Genomic DNA, 17074 nt, shown 5'->3' on the forward strand with positions numbered 1-17074 from the left:
TACACAAGGATACACAATTGGAACTTTGGCACAGGAGGCCACTTGGCCCATCATGTCTGTACTGCACCAACCCCAGTATCATCACCCGTCCACACACAAGCTACCTATCATGAAAACAAGCCAATATCCCCAATACCCCTCTATCTCCAATGCATACAAGTACCTATCTAAACTTATCCACTCCTTCCGCTGCCACTACCTTTCCGGGGATTCCATGCATTAAACACTCCCCAATTGAAAGACCCCCTGCCTTAATACTGTCATACTAGTACAGGCAAAATGTCGGATGACCTCCCACAAATTGCAACAAAAGCAAACTCAACAGATTTTGATTCCTGGATATGTCCTCAGTGACAGAAAAAAAAAGTCCGAAGGGATCCTCCGGGGGGGAAAGTCCTGAAATAATGGAAATCCAATATGGCCGCCACTTGGCTTCGGAGAAAATGAGAAAATTGTAAAGATTGATATTTTAATATGTAAATATATGTTTTTCTGCATTCTAATTGTTTCTAGTTATGGTCAGTATATTCATATAAAAGAATAATTATAAAAAAGTGAAATGTATTGAGGGTAAAATTAAAAATTACAGGTATGGTACAGGCACCAAGATGGTGCCTGTAGCATACCAGCGAGTAAGTGATACTCAGAATATGACTAAATACAGGCAAGTTTTACCTCTCCACCATATCTCTCCAAAATAAGCAATAAGCGAACCCATCTTTATGTTTCTTGAATGAACCTCTTTCCCTTTTGAATCCGAGTAGCTGTTTTACCAGCCGCTATTCAAACCTCAATACACCCGAGTGGCCGTTTACCGGCCATATTCAAACCTCCATACACCCAAGCGGCTGGTATACCGGACATATTCAAACCTCCAGACACCCAAGTGCCGATTTACCGGACATATTCAAACCTCCACACACCCAAGTGGCCGGTTTACCGGCCATATTCAAACCTCCATACACCCAAGCGGCTGGTATACCGGACATATTCAAACCTCCAGACACCCAAGTGCCGATTTACTGGACATATTCAAACCTCCATATACCCAAGTGCCGATTTACCGGCCATATTCAAACCTCCAGACACCCAAGTGGTTGGTTTGCCGGCCATATTCAAACCTCCATACACCCAAGTGGCCGGTTTACCGGCCATATTCAAACCTCCATACACCCAAGTGGCCGGTTTACCGACCATATTCAAACCTCCATACACCCAAGCGCCTGCATTATCGGCCATATTCAAACCCCCATGCACCCAAGTGCCGGTTTACCCGCCGAATTCAAACCTCCACACACCCAAGTGCCGGTTTATCGGCCATATTCAAACCTCCATATACCCAAGTGGCCAGTTTACCGGCCGAATTCAAACCTCCACACACCCAAGTGGCCGGTTTACCGGCCGAATTCAAACCTCCACACACCCAAGTGGCCGGTTTACTGGCCATATTCAAACCTCCAGACACCCAAGTGGCCGGTTTACCGGCCATATTCAAACCTGCATACACCCAAGCGGCCGGTTTACCGACCATATTCAAACCTCCATGCACTGAAGTGGCCGGTTTACCGGCCATATTCAAACCCCCATGCACCAAAGCGGCCCGTTTACCGGCCGAATTCAAACCTCCACACACCCAAGTGGCCGGTTTACGGGCCATATTCAAACCTCCATCGACCCAATGCCGATTTACCCGCTATATTCAAACCTCAATACACCCAAGTGCAGGTTTATCGGCCATATTCAAACCTCCATACACCCAAGCGGCCGGTTTGCCAACCATATTCAAACCTCCATGCACCCAAGTGCCGGTTTACCGGCCATATTCAAACCTCCATATACGCAAGTGGCCAGTTTACCAGCCATATTCAAACCCCAATGCACCCAAGTGCCGGTTTACCGGCCGAATTCAAGCCTCCACACACCCAAGTGCCGGTTTATCAGCCATATTCAAACCTCCATATACCCAAGTGGCCAGTTTACCGGCCGAATTCAAACCTCCACACACCCAAGTGGCCGGTTTACTGGCCATATTCAAACCTCCATACACCCAAGCGGCCGGTTTACTGGCCATATTCAAACCTCCATACACCCAAGCGGCCGGTTTACCGACCATATTGAAACCTCCATGCACTGAAGTGGCCGGTTTACCGGCCATATTCAAACCCCCATGCACCAAAGTGGCCGGTTTACCGGCCGAATTCAAGCCCCCATGCACCCAAGCGGCCCGTTTACCGGCCGAATTCAAACCTCCACACACCCAAGTGGCCGGTTTACGGGCCATATTCAAACCTCCATCGACCCAATGCCGATTTACCCGCTATATTCAAACCTTAATACACCCAAGTGCAGGTTTATCGGCCATATTCAAACCTCCACATACCCAAGTGCCGGTTTGCCGACCATATTCAAACCTCCATATACCCAAGTGCTGGTTTACCGGCCGAATTCAAACCTCCATACACCCAAGTGCAGGTTTACCGGCGATATTGAAACCTCCATATACCCAAGTGCCGGTTTACCGGCCGAATTCAAACCTCCATACACCCAAGTGCCGGTTTACCGGCGATATTGAAACCTCCATACACCCAAGCGGCTGTTTTTTTTTTTCTCCAGGAGCACAGGGAGTGGGAGTCGAAAGTCCAAGGAGCTCTGGCTTCAAAGGGTTAAGAAGGTTGAATCCCAGTACCTCTCCTGACCATACTGAGCATACCAAATTTCCATGCTGACATCTACAGGGTAGCTGCAGACTGGGATTTCAGTTGTGCCAACTTCTCAGCTGGGTATTTACCTCTGCCACCGAAGGTGGATGGAGGTTATATTTTCACCCGTGTTTGTGTCTGTCTGTTTGTGAGCAAGATATCTCAAAAAGTTAGGGACGGATTCGGACGAAATTTGGTGGACAGGTTGGGTGTGTGACAAGGACGAATTGATTACATTTTCGTGAAGATCCGGATCCAGATCCGGCATATCAGTGGGATACAAAACGTAGAGTTCAGCCTGGTGGAGGTATGCAATCTACCGTGTGCCATTCTTCTTTCAGATGTGATACTTGAGTAAAATGTATTACTCTCCCATGTAGATTGGCTCCTCCACATAATACTTCTCACTCAGGTATGCTGTGAGGATGAAAACCTCATCAGCATTTCCTGCACCCTCACATAACTGCTTCTCTGCAGTTCTACCATTCATAAAGCAATGCTGTTCTCATTCGCTTTCCAAAGTGCAGCATTTTGCGATCTTCACTCATCTATTCACCTTTTCTCCCATCTGTTTCAGTCCAATTCCATTCTTACCTACATTGTTTCAAAACATGTCAGTCTGGCACCATCTCCTATCATGTTTAATCCTGACTTGTGATTTTTTTTTTTGACATCCCCACTATCTCTTTTCTCTGCTTCCTTCAACTCTGATGTGCAGTCTCCTTGCTTATTTGTCCCCTTCTGATTATTAAAATACGTTTATAAATAATTTCAAAATAAATATAAAAACTTCATCCATTCATTGATTCCTGAATTAATCTAATCACTGATATTATTCTCAGGCTGAAGATATGGCTTTGGCGACCTCTGCCAAGTTTACATCGAGCTTTTCCTGGACACTCGGGAGTCGAAGGGGATGTTCAGGTCAGCCTCCCCTCACCTTGACACCCTCTTGTTGATCCATATCTCTACATATTTCTCACTGCCCTCAAACTATTTTGCTCCTTGAATCAAATATAAACCAAATCACTGTTATGGTTCCAGGAACCACTTGCCATACCAGCAATTGCTATTTGGATCCTGACCATCTTGGTATGTACCTGGTCTGATACATAGGGAGTACATTTGCCTTTTAGCTGCCTTGTCCTGGTTAGATTCTCAGCCTGAGTATAAACTGTCAGATTCATGCTCCACAGGCAGGTTGCTACATCTATGAGTGTGCCATCCCTCAGACAGATGTTAAGCTGGGTACCAGTTCATTGGCATTAGCTGGTGGACGTTAAAGATCCAAGATATCTTTTGACAAAGAGTCGGCAACTCTGTGTCAAAAGATATCTTGGATCTTTAACGTCCACCAGCTAATGCCAATGGACTGGTACCCAGCCTGGCACCCGGGTCAAGTTCAAATTGGCACCTGGGTCAAGTTCAAATTCCTGCCAGAGCCTCCAGGGGCACTACATCAGGACTCAGGAGCACAATCATGGTCCTTAGTTATGGTCCACACCTGCAGGCCAAACTCATAATTGACTCCCAGTTTCAATAGGCAAAAGAAAGACGGATAAGGAAAGAATGTGCCTATGTCACACCATCCTGTTTATGGTCCACAATCAGGATCGGCTTTATAATTCCGGTTCTGGTTCTTGAGCGACGGTGGTGGTTCTTCTTCAGGGTCTCTGCCGACTTTCTCAAAGATAAATTTTCCGGTCGTTTTTACTGTCATTTTTTTTATCTCTGTGTTTACCGTGTGTTTCTAGTTTGGTCTTGTTTTAAAACTTGTGCTAATTGTTGAGTTTTCGTCGTATTTTCCGATCAGGTTTCCTTGAGGCCTACCCTTCTTCCCGTCTGTGTGCACGATCGTGTTTCTTGTATTTTCTCCTTATTACCATCAGTTTTTATTTTCCCCACTTTTCCCTCCACCCTCCTTCTATCCCTCTCACCGATACCCTCTGTTTCATGTCTTAAAATATGAAAAAAGACATCAAAAACAAAAATAACCTTACCCCAAGGAACTGCGTGACTTCCTGTGCCGACTCTTCTTCCTCCTCTTTCTGCCGATCGACCATCGATTACTTTTGCCAACCCACATTCACCATACACCTTCACGATTTTTTTTTTATTCAACGTTTCCTTTATAGTCAGGAGGCCCAATGCAGAATAGTGTACGACCCTGCTGATTCCGTGTTAGAATAGTGCAACAGGTGTAAATTGACTGTCCAGACACACAGAAACGTGAATCAACTTGTTGCCAACTCTGGATATGGATAGTATGGCCGCCATGACAGTTTACAAAATGGTCGCCATTAAATACACTTTTCGTCATATTTCAGCCGCAAATTGACATGAAATTACAAAATTAGGGTCGATTTCCATGTTTTTGAGCATGCCTGAGCTGATGGGAGTATAGAAAAAAACATTGCTCCATCCATTTTCTAAAAATAATATGACTTGTTTTTCACTATATTATTTTTAAAGAAATGTTCAGGCTCGAATTAGAATGTCTGATTATACAAACCACAATCAATGAATTTTACAACTTTGCTATAAAATGAACCTAAACTACATAACTGTGTGTTTTTCTGTTACCCAGGACTAACTGAAAAATGAAAGCCGCAAGATTTCTCACAGGGGGTTCAAGGGATCGAGAAGAAGAAGAGCATGTAGACTGGAATAAATGCTTTATTTGCCAGGACAGTTCAAAAACTAGCAAGTCAACGCCACTTCGAAAGACTACAATCGTTGGTGTGAAAACTGTAGCTGAATGTTGCAAAGAAAGAGAGAAATATAATGACGCTAAATATGTTGACTCATTCTCAAGAATCAGAAAATATTCTGTACCGGAGCACGTCGAAAAGATTCAATGGCACAAATTCTGCTATCGTGACTTTACTCACGCACAAAAAATAGACAGACTGAAGTCAAGGATTCAGCCACAATCTGTGACTTACGCAGAAGAGATACCCACAACATCAGGTTCCTCAGAGAAATACCATGTCCCAAAGTCACTAAGATCCACGCACAGCGCTATGGATTGGTCAAAATGTGCTTTCTGCCAGACTGACATTCCTGGAAAAGCTGGTGTCCTGACAAATGTTGAATTTGATCACACATCATCCAGGATGCTTAGTTTGGCCCAATTTGACCCCACCATGCGTCACAGGTTTGCAGGTGTTTCAGACTTGATGGCAGCTGAAGGTAAATATTACCTCAAGTGTTATGTTTCTTTTCGCAGAAAGTATAAAAAGGAGAGTGGAGAGAAAAACCAGTCTCCTGAAAGCATCTGTTTCAGAAATGTGATGAACCAGCTTGAGAAAGAGCTGCAGAAGGGACATGTGTTTACCCTGAAAAACATCTGGGAACACTACAGCATGCTGTTATTGAATGATTTTGGAATTGAGGCTGGAGCCTACAAAAGCTACAATTTCAAGCAGAAAGTGGAGGTTCACTTTGGTAGTGACAAGGTGACATTCGTGCAGCAATTGGATGTCACAAAACCCCTCATAGTTGCGTCCTCAACTGTGACAAAGTTTGCCATGAGAACCGCCGTGAATGATTTATCTGAAGAAGGTGAAAGTTCTGAAGAAGATGAATTGGCCCAGTGCAGTCTGCCTCATCATGAGAACGAAATCCTTAGCTGGATCTTCAGAGTGGGTATAAAGATTTACAGTGACGTAAAACACTCTCCAGGGCATAGCATTATCGGTGGACTGAACACAGAAAATGCAGAGCGAATTGTACCTGAAACCCTGTACATGCTTGTAAAGCTTCTTTGTGGTGGTGACAGCACTGACAAGATGGACAATGAAGAAGCGGATGAGACAGATACCAAGAACAAAGTTCTGAGCATCTGCCAAGAAATTATTCATGTGGCTTCAGGAGGCAAAAAACTGACCCCCAAACACCTGGGCCTTGGCCTTGCTCTTCACCAGGCTACACGCTCAAAAGAACCACATCTACCTGCACCTGAGAACTGTGGGTGGGAACAGGTCGTCAAAGATGGCAACGAGACATTTCAGCCGCGACTCATGACTGCACAGCCTATTACTGCTTACTGTGTAGAACTGACGACATGCAAATGCCGTGGGTCATGCTCAACTCGACGGTGCAAATGTACACGGAATGGACTGCCTTGCACGAAAGCATGTGGATGCAAAGCCCTTTGTAGGAACCCGTTCAGTGTACAAGCCGATCAATAGCTCTGAAAATTGTACTTGGGTGTTCTCACAACACTTTTCTCTTCTGCAAAGCAACGTAATTTTGTGTTAGAAAGAATCTGACAGCTGTTGAAATAACCTTTGACTGACTGTAAACCCATCTCCATCAATAGTGCTAAACATTTTCTTTTTCACATTTGTTGCTCGTATGTGCATTTTCAATTTCGTCTTTAAGTTGTCAATTATGTGAAAAGTTGTGATCCAGTACAAAAATAAAGCACAAAATAGTGTTCCTCGTGTCAGATTACATAGTATTTCACAATCATGACAAATTTCTGGCTAGTACAATTTGCAGTAAGAAAAAGACTAAATCTGATGGCGGCCATTTTGATTACTGTCATGGCGGCCATAATATTCAGATGCAGACTTGGCAACAAGTGGAACTAGACTTGGTCATGCCTAGACTCTTCAAAAACACCAGTTTCACCATTCTAACATGAAATCAGCAGCGAACCTATTTTCTAGGCTAGCTACAGATTTTGGCTTCTAGACTATTACCCTAACTTACTCACCTAATCTTATAAAAAAAAAACCAATCAAAAGGTCTCTTAAAATGTTTCAACTTCCCCTTTCACACGTGTGGTTCTCGTTATTTCATCATAATTCACTACTCTTCCTCTTCTTCTTCTTCATAAAGACTGTTTTCAATTCGACCTTTCCTCATCCCATGTCTAAAAAGTCCAACTGTTACAACGTTTCCTTCCTCCATTCTCCTTAATTGCATCCCTCACATAATGTCTTTAGTTGTATCTCTGACTTAAAAAATTTAAAACTCCCAGTTTGCAATGTAATGTATGTTCTTGTTCCATTAATCGTCCTTTTGTCCCAGCTTCAGTGCCAATTCACGCTCCCCCCCTCCCTGACTGAAATCTACCAACTCCTAACAACTCACCTGTTATCCCCTCTCCTTACCCCTCCCATCTTTCCCCTCATTCAACCTTCGCTCTTGGCACCTCTTCATTGTCTTCTAATTCAGTATCAGCTCCTCTTTTATCCCAAAGTGTGTGGTGTTCTAACATCTGTGGGCTCCATTCTAACCTGACAGATGTTTCACTCTCAATCGGTATACTCATCACCACAAACATGTTCTTTCCTTCCTCTCGGCAAACCTCCCACTCTTCCCAACCTCTCAAATCTTGTACCTCCCCCTGCCCACTTCATTCTTTACCATACCTCGACCAAGTCTCATCCTTACCCTCTCCTCACCAATCCCATCACCCTCCTGCACCTTTCCCGTGCCTGCTCTCATCGTCTCTCTCCCTTTCAAAGCTTCCCTCTCACAGCAACCTTCACACTCTTCCCCCTCCAAGCTTCCATCTCACCTTTCTCAGAAACTCCCCCTAACCCTTCTTCATCAACTCTCCCTTCTTACCTTTCTCCCTCCAATTTTTCCCCTCACTCTCCCTTCCCAAAGTTCCCCCCCCTCACATTCACAAAGCTGACTCCTTCCCCCACCCTATCTCTTTCATCTCATCACTGCACCTCCTCCAATCCTCAACTGCCTTCTGCCCCCTCTCTTATTACCCCTCACTGTACCTCAAGCCATCATCACGAAGACCTTTCTCCTCCTTATCCGGCCCTCTCCCCTAACTCTTCTGCAATCCCCAACAAACTTTCCACAACTCTCCTTATCTCCTCCCTCTTTCAACCCTCCCCCTCCCATCCCCTGCACTCAAAACCTCCTCCCCTCCCTCTTCCTTAACAGTGTTAACCTCAAATTTCCGGGGCCTTCACTCAAACCTGACAGATATTTCCATACAGGTTGCCACTAACAAACCAGACATAATCTGCTTAACAGAAACTTTCCTCCTTCAAGACGTGTCTGACTCCCTTGTATCTCTTCCTGGTTACTCCCTGCTCCAGTATGACAGACCTGAGCCTCATCCTGGTGGAGGAGTTGCTCTCTTCATCAAAGACTCTATTCCTCACTCTCGATGTACTGCCCTCACTCCCCCACACCCCCAGGAATACATCTGGCTACGGCTTCCCCTCCACTCCCACCTCATGTTTACATGTGTGTTGTACCATCCACCAAACAGTCATGACTCCATTTACATCTCATGCTCTGAAAACATGGACCAACTTCTATCCTCTCATCCCAACTCTCTCTTACTCATATGTGGCGACTTCAATTGTCATCATGCCAGTTGGCGAGGTGTGGGTACCTCTCTCACCTGTCATGGCACCTCAGCAAAGGACTTCTGCAACTCACTGGGACTGACTCAATCTGTCAACTTCCCGACCGGATCTCAACCAATGGTCCTCCATCTCTTCTGGATTTGATTTTTGACCAATTTCCCAGAAAAATGTTTGCTGTTATTCTGCTCCAATTGGTTCATCTGACCATATGCTTGTTAAAGCGGTCATCTCTCTGGCTGTTATTGGAGAACCACCTCAGCGCCATCGGGTCTGGCATTTCACTCAGGCTGACTGGCAGGGATTTCAAGCAGCCCTCAAACTTCTAGAGTGGTCTCCCATCACTACTTTCTCCAACATCAACTCATCCTGGGAATTCTTTCAAAGAAACTTGCTCTCTCTCATGCACAGATTTATCCCCTCTCGTCTTCAGTTGTCCTACACATTCTCCCACCCATGGTACACAAAAGCTTGTGGCGAGGCAGTTGTCCTGAACCAACTTGTCTTCGCCTCATGGAAGGCAAATCCTACTGAAGGCAATCTCGGTTCCTTCCACAAAGCTTGTAACAAGTGTGTATCTACCCTCAGGAGAGCCAGAAAACATCTTTCTAATCTCAAGTCTGAACTCTCAAACCTGTCTCCCTCCTCCAAATCCTGGTGGCATCTTGTTAAGTCCGTTTGTGGTGTATGTTCCCCCTCCATCCCCTCCCTTACCTCAAATGGCCGCACTGCTGACACTGCACATGAAAAAGCTGGATGCCTAAATTCCGTGTTTGCTTCTACATCTTGCGTCCCAAACCCGTTGCTTTCTGTACCCACCTTACCCAGTCCTACCCAGCTTTTCACCCTCTCATTTGCTCAAGATCATCTGCCATCTGCTTGGAAATCAGCAAACATCACTGCCCTGCATAAAAGGTGCAAAAACAGATCCCTTAAACTACAGACCAATCAGCTTTCTCCCAATCATCAGCAAGATCATGGAATCCATCATCGCTTCAGACATTAAATCCTTCCTCTTCTCCAATGGCTTGATTTCTGATCATCTATTTTGTTTCAGACCAGGTCACTCTATCCAGGATATGCTGCTTCTGCTCTCCCATCAATGGATGGAGGTCCTCAATGCCAGACAAGAAATCAGAGCCATCTCCCTTGACATACCACATTCCTTTGATAGGTCTGACACCCTGACCTGCTCACCAAACTCTCTTCCTGTGGTGTGGACTCTCTTCCTCAAAGGCCATCTCCACTCATGGCTCGCAGACTTCCTCTCCTGTCGCAGTCAACGTGTGGCCCTAAATGGAGTTCTCTCATCCCCTCTTCCTGTCCAAGCTGGAGTTCCTCAAGGCATTGTTCTGGGCCCTGTTCTTTTTCTGGTTTTCATCAATGATCTCTCTGACTCTGGAAAACCCTCTTTACTGATGAACTCCAACCTCTGCCGGATCATCTGTCATCCCTCAGATCGGCAAGCAGTAGCATCTTCACTCTCTACAGATATGGATAAAAATCACAAACTGGTTCAACACGTGGAACATGTTTTTTAATCCTGATAAATCTCACACTCTAACGATGTCTCTTCAAAAGGACTGATTAGAACCCACCCCCCGACCTCCCCAATCCACTTTCTCAACAATCCTCTGAAAGAAGTCCTTTCTTTCAAGCTTCTGGGTCTCACTATTTGCCATGATCTCTCCTGGGAAAGCCACATTTCCAACCTGGCCTCCAAAGCCAGTCACCGACTGGGCATCCTCTGTTGTGCCAAGTCCTTCCTTGGCACACCTGAGCTCCTGACCACAAACAAAGTTTTCGTCTGCATCCTGATGGAGTAAAGCTCTCCCCTGTGTGCTGGTGTTCCTGCTTCTCACGTTTCTCTGCTTCACGCTGTGGATGCCAAGGCATTCAGGATAATTATTGGTATCTCCTGCGATGTGGCTGAGTGTTTGGGCCTCTAACTACTGGCCTCGCCCCCCCAATATTTTCGCAGGGCGCTCAAGGTCCACCAGCAACCCCCTTCTGGTAAAACTACCAAAATCAAGAATCAGTGCTCACCTTCACTCTGTCATTTCTCTTTTTTTTCCCCTGCCTTTGGAACAAACTCCCACATTCTCCTCAATCCCACTCTTCCCTGCAGCTCTTCTTTTCCCCCATCCAAAACCATGATCTTTTCTACCCCCGCTAATCCACCTCCTTCAAATTCCCTGCTTTCCTTCATGAAAGTCCCTGTAGTCCCATCTTGTTTTCCACATGTACCCTGCCCCCATCCCTCTCCCTTCCACAAATCTCCTCATGTCTCTGTTCCTCACTGTTTTTGTTCTCCCCCCGCCCCCCTCTTGTCTCCTGCTCCCCTTGTTGTACGTTCTGTGTGTTAGCTCTCATACGAGTCTCGACAGTGTATGCAAGACAAAAAAAACATCGTAGCAGGATCTGCTTTGTTCAGACTGCACATTGCTGTTGGTTTCATGGTTATTTTCACCATTTTTGCTCCTTTTATCATTAATTTACCAAACATTGTTTTGTTCATTTTCCAACAAATTGTTCATGTGCAGTAGAGTAGATAGAAAAAGTTGCTTGCGCACTTTTCTTTCTCTCTTATCACTTCCTGCCAGATGAAAGTTGAAATGAAAATCCATGTCACACAACACATGCGGAAAAAGGACTCATTTAGCATTAATACGTCATTTTGAAAGTCGCGTACTGTATTGAATGTGAATGACTTTCCTCTAAATGTAAATAAATGTAAATGTAACACATGTTATTACCTCTGCCACCGAAGGTGAAGGAAGTTATGTTTTCACCCCTCTCTGTCTGTTCGTTTGTTTGTCTGTGTGCAGGATATCAGAAAGTTGTGGGCAGATACAGGTGAAATTTAGTGGGCAGGTTGGGTGTGTGATAATGACAAACTGATTAGATTTTGGTGAAGATCCGGATCCGACGACTAGAATTTTAAAAGTGATTCTTCACCATTGAGAGATGGGGACCTAAACGATAAATAGCATGATATTTCAAAAATGTATTGGCCAGTTATGTTCTCGTGTATTAGGCATTACATGGCGGAGGTATGTGCTCTATCGAGTGCCCTTCTAGTTGATTTTGTTTTTCCCAGAGTTGCTTTCTTTTCAGATAATTGTTTAATTTGCATTTGACTCTAAGCAATTAACTCAATATTATTCCTCTCTCCTTCACAGGCATGGCTTGCCTCCATTCCTGAAACTCCAATGTTGGCCTTGAACACAAGCCATCCTCTACAAGAAATCAAGCCATGTATGGTGGAAGTGGTGCGGGAAACATTGAGCATTCGATTGAGTGAGAAACTGAAGAGTGACTTGGAAACAAAGAATGAGGGATTTATTGAGAAAGTGGAGATGTGGGAAGAGATACAAGACAAGGAAGAAGTATGGAGGTGGAATATAGCAGATAGTCTTGGCAAATCACAGAGATGGGAAGACAGAGAACCAAAGGAATGTTCAAGTCGGGGACATCACGATGAATGGCAGGAGAAAGAGCATTGGGTAGAAAAAGTATGGGTTGAAAAGCAATGGAACTATGGACAGCAGAAAGATAATAGAGAAAGAACATTAGGAACGCGAGACTCGTTACTTTCCGATGTATCTGTTGACTCCGGTGTCCTTGACTCTAACGCAAGTGAAAATTCGACTGGTTCCTGCATCACAGGAACTCTTTTGAGCAAGACAGGAAATCCAGAATCTTCTTTGTATCCGCCATCACTTCCTATGGATGTGCTCAACCTCTCACTTACTCCAACTAACAGCTGGAATGGGTATCTGCTTCTACCTGAGGCTGAGCAAGCCAGAGAGATATCTTCAAACATAACGTATGCAAATATGTCCTACCAGCCAGTCATCCAGACTCCGGGAGCAGCGAATGGTCCTTTTGCAACTGTTGGAAGCAAGTAAACAATGAACAGCATGGGAAAGAGGAGATAGTAAGAAAGTAAAGCAAATCTATTAATGTTGTGTAAGGCCAAAAGGTGACATCACCTCGAGACAGGAGGAAATAACAACAAATGGTAGTTGAGGTGTTTAAGCAGTAGCAACACCCAAGAGCTTGCAGATTTCCCATCTCTGCTAAATTGGTGCTGGCAAAAGAATCGACATAGTCACGTATAAAGCAAGATGAAACTGTGAGATCCCAATTCCTCCTCGAAGTTACTTTCTTAAGGGGATGTTCGAATATAACAGCGATGAATATCAAGTGCTGTAGTTCAGTAAATGGCTATTGTAAAACTGCAAAGCCGTATTCCATGATGTCACAAATTTCAGGAAGCAAAGTTCAATCAAGTCCTTTATCCTTCTCTTTGCTGCACACCCTGATACTGTGTCAGAAGTGTGGCCATGCTTCCCTATTACCCAATATGCTATGCACATTAGGATCAATTCTATCCTAACCTGAATGAAAAAAAGCTATGAGCTCACTGAAATATTGTATACCAGTGGAATGTTTCGATCATCTCGTGAATGTTAAAAACTCCAAGTAGTTGACATAGGCATACCATCAAGGTAACTTACATGCAGTTTGTCACAAAGGCAAAGGCTTTAGGTTCAGCCGCGATATGACAATCGAGAATTAAACATCTCCTCTATTTGAGAACCGGCACATTGTTGAAGGAGAGGGCCATGTATTGAATACGTACAAATAATGCCAGAATTGTTGATCCTCATCTCTTCAACCCATATGCAAAGTACTCCTCCACATGGCCTTCTCCTCTATTTACTGCTATCTCCTCCTCATTCCTTCTGCACTCCAATCTCTCTTTCTTCGGCTTGCCACCTTCTTTTACTTTTCTCAATGTGACCCTCCTCAGCAGCACACGTGAAAATAGATAGCCATGAAGAATTATAGATTAGAAGTATCTTTTTTTCAGATGGCGTGAAGGTACAGACAACACAGAACCCGAAACTACTTTAACTCTGAACAATTATAATGATCTCCATCGTCATGATGTTTGTTCCTACACAAGTACAATCTCCGCATAGCAGGACATTTTGGTATTAAGGATAATACAGCACAATTACAAGGCTATAATTAATAGTATAATACAACTGATCAAGCAGATAATGTTTGCACTATGCACATGAAGCTACCACCGGGGTGATCTCTCGAAGTACCACAAGCAGAGAGAGCTTCAGGCTCATTTGATGAGGAAGAAGATGGCATATTGTTGACTTAAGGATATATGTGTCCCATCACATACCTATGTTCTTCTTTCACCCTTTGAGGACGACAAGAATCTTGAAAGTAATTTTCAGATAAAAGTACAATTTTATTATTAGTTTGGCTAACTTTCAATTTTTTAGATTGATATTCAAGATTTATTCATGATGAAAAATACAAGTTTTTCAAATCAACAAAAAACATGACAAAACAAATGAAAAATTATGGAAACGACAAAAGCTCTTACCCCAGTGTTTGCTATGATGTTTGCCAATGTACAATCATAAAGTAATATAAAATTGGAAGGAAAATTTCGGAGATACACCACTTCAAAGTTTATTGACATGTGTGCCCCTTGGTCCTTAAGGGGTTAAAGGATAGTACAGTACTCATTTTTTGTATCCTGCAGTGTCGCGGCTCATATTGGAGCAAGAACACAGAATGGATCAAGACGTAACATAAAAAGAACAGCGGAAAGAGAGGGTTGAGGGACAAAATAAGTGATGTGGGGAAGAATGATGACTCAAGGGGTGAACAAGATGGATACAGCCACAAACTCTCAATCAAGAAGTGGAAGGAAAAACTGTAAATTTGGAAGATGGGCTTGGGGGGATTAATGGGGGGTAGAAAAAAATCATGGATGTGGATGGGGGATGACCTGACCTGAGATTGTGGTGAACAGCTCTCTTTAAAGCTCAGGAGAGATGAATGAGATTGAATAGAATGTGGAAGTCAGCTGCACAGGCAGGAAAAACAGAGGAACAAATGAGTGGAGGTCAGCAGTGATTGTGGATTTTCACCAGAAGGGGGTTCACTGGCAGACTGTGTGCACCCTGCAGAAACCTGCAGGGGGTGGGGGAGAGGGGCGATGATGACTGAGGCATAGCACAGAAAGATTAGAAAAGAAGGCAGCAGAGGACAGAGAGACCATCATCCACGATGTGAAGGTGATAGAACCAGACTCAGCTTCATTGCACGAGATTCCAGTGATCTTGAAGACCTTAGTTTCCATGACATCAAACTGAGCAGTGACTTCAGTAAACTAGATGGTATTCATAGAACACTTACCTTGTGCAGTCAACGGTTTTGGAGATTTTAAGGTGCAAAGTTTTTCGGTTTTACCAAGATGGTGCCTGTACCGCATGACGTATGACGTCATAATTATGAAGAAACAAATTCTACAGGTGGAGGCACTCCTACGTAAAATTTAGTGTCAATCGGACCAAGGTTTGCTGAGAAAATGAATTTTAAAAATGCAGACACGCACGCACGCATGGACGTACGCCACACTTACGCATGTACACAACCGAATGCCTAACCCTGCTTTTCGCTTTGCGAGCGCAGGGTAAGAGACCAGCAAATTCTTCCTACATTCGTGTCACTTTGCCTTGTGACTAGTGTTAGTGTGATGCTACAAACCGTGAGAAACCTACTGCAAGCCCCCCCCCCCCAAAAATGTTATTAGTATTTTTGAAAATTTCAAAAACAGCATCTTGCTGGAAAATGTTGCAGCTTATGACTGGGCAGTACACAGCTCTGCAAATGTGTGCTCTTAGATTAATGATGCTTCAACTTGCATTGCTGAGAGATGATTGCAAATGTTGCAAAAGATGTGGAACGATTCGAGCATTGTGTGACGGGGTGATTATTGTGCAAACAGCATGTTGTCAGACCGATAGTGAGAGTATCTTCACTCCAAAACTGAGCCTTTTGTGATATTTACTATGTCACTGTTGTATAATTGCTAGACTCATGGACATTTTAAAATATTCTTTCAGAAAGTGTGACAAAAAGGTTTGAAGAAATGGTGTCTTTTCTTTGTATGAATCCCTACCTCCCCTGCCAGCAAACCCTCAAATGTGAGACCACCTTCCTGATCTCATCCTTCACAATCGAGTCATTTAATAACATTCCTTAGGACTCTCCATTTTCTTTTCCACCTGATCTGATTGTGTTTGCTTCCCAGGACCATGTTCGCTTGTTATGTATGGTGTCAACCGTCATTCTTCTACGGTTGATGGTTCCCTTGAATCTGACTTCTGTATATTAAAATGCATGTACAATTAGATTTCTATGAAAACGTTGCCAATCTTTTACGTTTTATTCATATCCATGTATTGTTTCACAAGGAATTGAAAAAAAAGCTTATGTTATTGTTACGGATTTGGAAGCCTCTTGCACACAGACAGTCAGCAGTCCCAAAGTTTAGTTATTTCGTTAAGTATATGTGTATAGTTAGAATCCATCCCGTGTCCAACGGGAATTTCATGTGTGCGCTGCGAGTTATTTTGTAGTTAGTTTTTTAAAATACATTCCCCAACAACAACATCCTGCTTCGTTCCGCCACCCAACCAAACCTTCGCGCACTGACTCCATTATCCACGAGTTTTTGGCTGAAGGTATGGGCGGAGCCCCCATCCCCTCAGATGGAGGCTCAGCTCCAAAGAAGGGCAGGGAGTGTTTCCTCCAGCCAATGGACGAAGAACGAGCAAAGCCGAGGCGCTCCAGCCAATGGGAAGCCAAAAGGCCAGAAACAACAACAGAGCCTCTTTGGTGGCGGGACACCGACACGCCCCCTGCCCAATGGGAGGCAGAGTTACCTCAGGACGGATCCCTCCCACCTCGCAGGAGGGGTTGAATAATGGTCGGTGTGACCCGTCTGGGTCGTCTCGTCTGGTCTGCTGGCCATCGTCCGTCTTGGTGCTGGCTGGCGTCTGCCACTTCGTTTTGGTTCCTTGGCACGAGGTTTTCCGCGTGGGTTTGAGTCACACCGTGGAGGTTGGAGCGTCCGATCTTCCCAAGCCCTTCCACAAGAATCCCGAGCTCCAGAAGGGCAGGTCGGCAAGCCGTGTGAACACG

At 44.3% G+C, this 17074-nt stretch overlaps 1 protein-coding gene and 1 long non-coding RNA gene across 4 annotated transcripts in view; one reads left to right on the plus strand and one right to left on the minus strand.

Annotated features, from left to right (window-relative positions):
* The window catches only part of LOC147025126 (uncharacterized), a 44060-nt gene extending 39259 nt beyond the window's left edge, over positions 1-4801 (minus strand). The window contains exon 1 of the long non-coding RNA XR_015059361.1: positions 4700-4801. This is a non-coding gene — a long non-coding RNA (uncharacterized LOC147025126). The remainder of the gene's footprint in view (positions 1-4699) is intronic.
* MPL (MPL proto-oncogene, thrombopoietin receptor) overlaps positions 1-16299 on the plus strand; it is a 49728-nt gene extending 33429 nt beyond the window's left edge. For all 3 annotated transcript variants that reach the window (XM_085885776.1, XM_085885777.1, XM_085885778.1), the window contains 2 exons: positions 3542-3623; positions 12229-16299. In XM_085885776.1, the coding sequence (XP_085741902.1) occupies positions 3542-3623; positions 12229-12957 (811 nt within the window). In that variant the 3' untranslated portion in view covers positions 12958-16299. The remainder of the gene's footprint in view (positions 1-3541; positions 3624-12228) is intronic.
* Positions 16300-17074: the final 775 nt, after the last annotated feature.

This window comes from Eptatretus burgeri, chromosome 6 (assembly GCF_056783735.1).
Source record: "Eptatretus burgeri isolate ZD-2024b chromosome 6, Ebu_testis_v1, whole genome shotgun sequence".
Taxonomy (NCBI): Eukaryota; Metazoa; Chordata; class Myxini; order Myxiniformes; family Myxinidae; genus Eptatretus; species Eptatretus burgeri.